This window comes from Pinus tabuliformis, chromosome 3_1, assembly GCF_031772625.1.
Source record: "Pinus tabuliformis cultivar Carrire ecotype Pingquan chromosome 3_1, CPIR1, whole genome shotgun sequence".
Classification (NCBI taxonomy): Eukaryota; Viridiplantae; Streptophyta; class Pinopsida; order Pinales; family Pinaceae; genus Pinus; species Pinus tabuliformis.
In genome coordinates, this window is record NC_142301.1 from 342,467,638 (window position 1) to 342,475,084 (window position 7,447).

General features: G+C 37.5%; 1 protein-coding gene across 1 annotated transcript; it reads left to right on the plus strand.

Annotated features, from left to right (window-relative positions):
- Positions 1-907: 907 nt before the first annotated feature.
- Positions 908-7,052, plus strand: LOC149187127 (respiratory burst oxidase homolog protein C-like). Its single transcript, XM_089411290.1, has 14 exons — positions 908-2,355; positions 2,453-2,609; positions 3,093-3,255; positions 3,351-3,782; positions 4,200-4,586; positions 4,728-4,823; positions 4,955-5,070; positions 5,188-5,290; positions 5,612-5,685; positions 5,789-5,948; positions 6,035-6,172; positions 6,259-6,387; positions 6,487-6,565; positions 6,675-7,052. Exons 1-14 carry the CDS (start codon positions 1,800-1,802, stop codon positions 6,782-6,784), a joined length of 2,700 nt encoding a protein of 899 aa, XP_089267416.1. The 5' UTR covers positions 908-1,799; the 3' UTR covers positions 6,785-7,052.
- Positions 7,053-7,447: the final 395 nt, after the last annotated feature.

The window sequence follows — 7,447 nt, forward strand, 5'->3', positions numbered from 1 at the left end:
TATTAAAAACACAAAGATAGGAGGCTGTAATTTATATGTTAGAAGTTTGGGAGAGTCTTCTGGTATTTTTTCTAATTTATTTTGTCCAGAATTTGTTAGGATCATAAATTTGAATTGTGAATTTTCTATATTTCGAGTGCCCAAATTTTTTTGAGATTCTAAATCAATAAATGCAATCAAAAACTGATTTTAAATCACAAATATCCAGATTTAACCAAAAATCTTTTCTCCTCTTTTAAGAAACATATGTTTTATGGGGATATCCTTGTCCTGTCAGCCACCTAAATGCACTAACTAATCAAAAAATCATTGAATGATTTTCAAATAGAATTTTTTTTAATACAATGCTCGGTTGTATTATGAATTTTTAGTTATTTAAAATGTATAAATAAATTTAATATCTTCCACCTAAATACATTTATTCATTAAAAAAAATCATTGAATGATCTTGAAGTGAGAGTTTCTTATGCATTTATCAATTAAAAAAATCATTGAATGATCTTGGAGTGAGAGATTTTTTTAATTTAGTAATAAAAAATGATCTTGGAGTGAGAGTTTCTTTTAATTTAGTAATAAAACTTTTGGTTATATTATAAATTGTTAGTTATTTAAAATGCATAAATAAATTTAACATATTGAAAAGATCCCAATAATATTTTTAAGTGAAATATGTAGAATCTTTTTAGTCAAAGAGTGTTTTTAAAATGTATAGATGAATTCAGTATAATTTTTTTGAAAACTCTCTGCAAATCACACCATTGACATTTTTCCAGAAACTCCCTACCACATTTGGAACTGGAACAATATTGAGAAAAAATTAAAACCCATAAAATGGCAAAAAAACGTGATACAGTTAGACGACTGAGATTTTCAGTGTTTAGGGCTCTCTTATCGAAATGGGTTCCTGCTGTCATTACTCCTCTTTGCAAATTGGTTTGCAACAGCGCTTCCGCAGGCATTGCACAGACACCCGTATTGTCATTCTCATTTTAATAATAATATTGCTACAAGCCTATGCGTAGACATTATGGCCTCCACATATAAAATATAATAACCAGGTAATTTATGCAGTTAAAAATCACAGTCCACAGATAAATTCCCCAGCTATCCCCAAATAATTATTATAATGAAAATGCATGCAAACTGTTTTTAAAAACGCTGTAAGGACAACACCTATTTGCAACCATTGTTTAATGCAATATATTGGGGAGATAATGGAGTGAAGCATCAATTTCTTTTTCAGCCCAACAACACAATTCATGGAGGGTTTCTGCTTGCAATTTCAACTCCGACAATAAGGGCTTATCCATTGAACTTTTCTCTGCCTTTGATTAAGTGCACACAACCTGGAATTTCACAGATAATTACAGTCCAGGGTTGCAATAACCAGCGAAGAAATTCATGGTGGGCATATATGGACAATCGAGATAAAATGTATGGGTTACCGTAAGAAGACAAAATTTGAACTTTTTAGAGGTTGCATACCGACAATGTACAAAAGATGGGATTTGGGTAGTGGAGGGGGAATTGATACTTGAAGTACAAGCACTTAACCAACTGTTTTCCACTCCCTTTGGGTTCTACATGGTAAGCCATTTCCTGCACAGGATCAGAGAATGCCTGGAAAAGAAAGAAATGTGGATGATATGAATGAGACCAACAAGGATGGTGTGGAAGTTCTCAGGAGCAAGGAAGCCAAGCAATGAGCTGTATAAGAAATGCAGCTTACAAAGCTGATTTTCAGATGGGTTAGATGTTTACAGAAGTTGGGGGTGTGCTAGTGCAGTTTTGTTTACAGAATGTATAGGCAGAGGGATGATTTTGAAATAGGCCCAATGGGAGAATCGCATGATTCTGTCATGGATCCAGTTATTGCGTTTAGTGGCCATTTGGGTAGTGCCCTGAGTGGCTCTTCGGCTAGAAAACCAGGCCGAAAGAGTACCAGGTTTGCCGAATTTCTCAGACAAGATCAGGACTTGATAGAAATCACATTGGATATTAGTGATGATTCTCTTGCTATCAACGGTATAAAGAATGCAGCTAATGTGGCAGAGGATCCGGAGATCGCATTGTTAACTAGGAAATTGGAGAAGAAAGCTTCGTTTGGTTCCTCGGTCATCAATTCAAAAAGAAGACATGTTTCACATGAACTCAAGAGAATTGCCTCTCTGTCTTCAAAAAAAGACCTACCCCCAAGAACGGATAAGGCAGTCACAGGAGCAAAAAATGCATTGAAAGGACTAAGATTTATCAGCAAAACTGCTCATAATGCCGACCAGCAGGCATTTTTGAAGAGATTTGATGACCTTGCTGTTAATGGTCTGCTCTCACGTTCAGATTTTGGAGCCTGTATTGGTAGGAAATCTGTTTCTTATTTTTGTTACTGCTGATCTGCAGCTTTTGCCCCCAAAAGACAGAAATCGGTATTGACCAGTACCATATTTTATTGTAGAAATGGATTCCAAGGAATTTGCTGGGGAGCTCTTCGACGCCCTTGCTCGAAGAAGAGGCATAACCACACCTGGCATTACAAAGGCTGAGCTTCACGAATTTTTGGACCAGATAACTGATCAAAGCTTCGATACCAGACTGCAGACCTTCTTTGATATGTAAGCAATTTAGAGTGTTCCCCTGCACAAATCATTTAAGCATTCATTGTGTGCACTAGAAAGATTACAACCTCGTATAAATCAAATCATTAGACAGGGTCAAATCTCTAGTTATTGATATATTGAATCTTAGCCACGAGAGGCAAGCTGGGCCAGTGAAAGCCAGGTGCTGCTATAGCCTCACCAAGGTTTGATCTTTACACAAAGTGGCTGATGCACTACCCACACGGGGGCCATTAAGTCGGGTCAGATAGTTATACAGTGTAAGTAGTGTCCCACGGTCCACCTCTTATAGGTGATGGATGCTCCACTATGGCATTTAATGAAGCTTTTATTAAAAATGATCAATGAGGTGTTTTAGCCTTCATCAAATATTTGTAGCCATAGTTTATAGATACTGGTCCTAGACTAGCTATAGTTAATAAATATGGGTAGAAATGTTTTAATGGAACCTTAAAAACATAAATTTTGTTGTTTGTGAAGGGTGGACAAGAATTCTGATGGGCTACTTACAGAGGAGGAAGTGAGAGAGGTTATCATGCTAAGTGCATCAGCGAACAAATTGTCCAAGCTTAAAGAGCAAGCAGGAGAGTATGCTGCATTGATCATGGAGGAATTGGATCCCAATAATCTTGGCTACATTATGGTATTCACACGATAATCTCACAGTTTTGATAGAATTGCATTGTGTTTATCATTTTTTTGGTTCTCTCTTGACTGTCAATGAACTGGATTCACCAGATTCAGCAACTGGAAACTTTGCTGCTACAAGTTCCGATCCAATCTACTGTAAAGTCAGGGAACTATAGCCATTCTTTGAGTCAAGCCCTGAGCCAGAAACTTGCCCCATCAAAGTTGCAGAATCCTCTCCGGAGATGCTCTCAAAAGATAAAGTATTTTCTTGAGGATAACTGGAAGCGAGTTTGGATTATATTGCTATGGTTCTTGATGATATCTGGGTTATTCACATGGAAATTCTTTCAGTACAAGAACAGAGCAGTTTATCAAGTTATGGGTTTTTGTGTATGCACAGCCAAGGGTGCTGCTGAAACATTGAAGCTGAATATGGCTTTAATTTTGCTGCCAGTGTGTCGGAATACCATCACATGGCTTCGGAATAGGACCAAATTGGGCGTTGCAGTCCCATTCGATGACAATCTCAACTTCCACAAGGCTAGTTTTTAGATATAATGCATTCAATCCCGTTCTTTCCACTGTTCATTTTTATCTTCTTGTTATAGCTGCTTGGATATCTGGTCCTTTTCTTGCTGCTGTTCACGTTCATCTTCTTTTGTTGTAATAGCTGTATGCATTAAGTAGAACAACTTACTCTTACTCTTTGGTGTTCTTTGTTAATTTTTCAGTCATAAGTTTTGTTTTTGCAGTCTCTGTTATATCGTTGTGCAATGATAGATACTGTTCTTTCTCTGTATGGTTTTATCTACAATTATTTCTATCTTCACGGTTGCATTATTGCTTCAGCATCCTTCCAGTGTTGTTTCTTGATGCATCCACATTTGAATTTGACCCTGAATGATTTCCGCACAAAGAAACAAGGGATGAAGCTAATTGAATTTTGGCAATGTCCAGGTAATTGCAGTGGCTATAGCAATAGGAATTGCTTTCCATGCCGGGGCTCACTTAATATGTGATTTTCCTCGTCTGCTGTATACTTCCTCGGAAGAATACGAGGCTATGAAGCCTTTCTTTGGCTCTGATAAGCCATCAAATTATTGGTGGTTTTTGAAAGGAATAGAGGGAATTACGGGCATTGTAATGGTAGTTTTGATGGTGGTTGCATTCACTTTAGCCACGCCCTTGTTTAGGAAGAACAAGGTGAAACTTCCCAGACCACTGCAGAGGATAGCCGGATTCAATGCTTTTTGGTATTCACACCATTTGTTTATGATCGTGTACATTCTCTTGATCATCCATGGAGTCTTTCTCTATCTCACACACAAATGGTACAATAAAACGGTAAACAAGAAACAAGTTTATACTAATGCTCCGGGGATTGATATACCTTGGTTATTTTAACATTTAGCTTACCCTTATTAAACATGATGTAGTTCGTTTCCACTGCGCTTACCAAACTGTTTGATGATTCTTGTCTTCCAGACATGGATGTACCTGGCAGTTCCCGTATTATTATATGGAGGAGAACGAACACTGAGAGCTTTCAGATCAGGTTCAAAACCCGTGCAAATACTCAAGGTTTGTCTTTACATCTATTTTTCATTTTTTGTGATTCTAGCGTTGCATCTGCAATCCTTGATGTGACCAATAGAATCTGTTGCATTTTTGGGGGATTTTGCTCTTAACATCTACACGGTCCACATTTGCAGGTAGCAATCTATCCTGGTAATGTCTTGACATTTCACATGTCCAAACCTCAAGGGTTCAGATACAAGAGTGGCCAATACATGTTTGTCAATTGTCCTGTTGTATCATCTTTTGAATGGTAATTCTAGCTCCTGATATTCTTGTCCAAGCTCTTCTTGTTTGAACCTTCTGGTTTTAGAATTTACCAAGGTACGAGTGAGTATCATAAACTGTAATCTTCCTGAATTTCTTATAGGCATCCATTCTCCATAACATCGGCTCCAGGAGACGATTACTTGAGTGTCCATATTCGGACGTTGGGTGACTGGACACGAGAACTCAAAAATTCATTTGCAGAGGTATAAAATTCCTTTGGTCCCCGTCAGTTTCAAGCAATACAATGTCCTTCACTTAGTTCTCTTCAGTTTCAAGAAACAAAAAGTACTTCTCCAAAATTATGGAAGATGTAGCGATTTCCTGAAGAATTGCATCCATATTTAAAAATCCTGAACGTTTCATACCAAGAACTGAAGTCCCACTTGTGGGACCGAAACATTGAGCGTTTCTAAATATGGGTGCGGTTCTTCCGGAAATCCCTACACCTAATATTATGTTCTGCATGAATCTCAAATCTGCAATATGGACGGTGTCAATATTCTAATGCTTTTTTCTTCCAACAGGTATGTAAGCCTCCAATGGGTGGGAAAAGTGGCCTGTTGAGAGCAGATTATATGCAAGGAAAAACCAACCCAAGGCAAATGGATCATCAAGCATTATCTATTTTTGTCCAGCAATATGTCAGATAGATATTCAACCTGGTTTCCATAGCTGAACAAATATCATTGCTTGTGTAACAGATTTCCGAGGTTGCTAATCGATGGGCCTTATGGAGCACCAGCACAAGACTACAAAAAGTATGATGTCTTGCTTCTTGTTGGTCTAGGAATCGGAGCCACTCCATTTATCAGCATTCTCAAAGACATTGTCAACCATATGAAAGTATCTGAGGAAGAAGGCGTAAGTTTCTTTAAAAGTTTTCATTTTGGTTTTTATCCCCGAGCTTAAATCTTTGATTTTCTCCTCTAAATGGTTAGCATTTGCAGAGCATTGCAAATGTAGGGAAGCGTAAGAAAAAAACTTTCAATACAGTTCGTGCATTCTTCTACTGGGTTACTAAAGAGGAAGGATCATTTGATTGGTTCAAGGGAGTCATGAATGAAGTGGCAGAAATTGATCAAAAGGTACACACCTTCAAGTCTTTACTTCTGTTATACACGCCCTTGTGATTCAATGATGTTGATTGAAGCAAGGAATGAATCACTGTCAGGGCATAATTGAGTTGCACAACTATTGCACAAGTGTTTATGAAGAGGGTGATGCTCGATCAGCATTGATCGCTATGTTGCAGGCACTAAATCATGCCAAACATGGTGTTGATATTGTATCGGGTACCAGGGTAAGTCAATTACATTACAACATTCAAGATTTACATGTTCATGTGAATGAAGAATTTTTGTCAATGCTTATGGGAATTTGATTCAATTAATGTACACAGGTTTGTACACACTTTGCCAAGCCTAATTGGAGGAACGTCTTCAAGAGTATTGCTCTCAAGCACAAAGACTCCAGAGTGGGTATGATTTTCTCCAACCTAACCTTGTGTCGATCTGATGGCTGTTCTGTGACAGATTGTCAACTAATCCTTTGAAACCTCACTTCTTTCTCTACTTGATATGCACTCAGGGGTTTTCTACTGTGGTCCTGCTGCTCTTATTGACGATTTGAGGCAGCTTTCATTGGATTTCACACGCAAAACTTCCACCAGATTTGACTTTCACAAGGAAAACTTCTGATGCGCAAGTGGTTCAATTGTTTGTGTGTTATTAACTTATTTGTGCATTCATGTTATTAACACCCCAAGAGCCAGGGAATCGAAGAGTCTATCCCTTACTTGCTCAGAAGTTATAGCCACTGTCTGAAGAGAAAAACTGGGTCTCTTTTGACAGTTGTTTTCTTTGTATATTAGAACATGAATTTCAGAGCCATACAACAAAGAACATAGCGGATGAATCAATTTTTTCTTCCTTCATTTGCAATAAAATATCTTTTGATTGATGTTCAGAGTATTCCTTGATTTGCGTTTAAACTATGGTACATCTAAATTTTTGCAGATTGGATTCAAATCCTTTTACTGACCTCTCTTGTTGTTTCTCAGAACTTTCCATTCTCTTGAGATCCTTCTGTACTTTGTGTCGTGATCGTTATTTTTGTGATGCCTTCTTAATTGCAAGTTCATTAGGATTTTGTTTCACGTTAATAGAGTATGACTTTCTCCAATGTATGTAGCCTCTCTTTTCCATTCTCCAATGAAGATTAGCACACTTCATTATCCAGTTGGGATTACTGAACTTTGGTATTTAGTTGCTTATGTAGTAATATGACCCCGTTACTATGTATCCACAGCTTGTTTGAGATCAGAGAAAACTTTGAATAACATCTTACTTTCAATCTTAGTA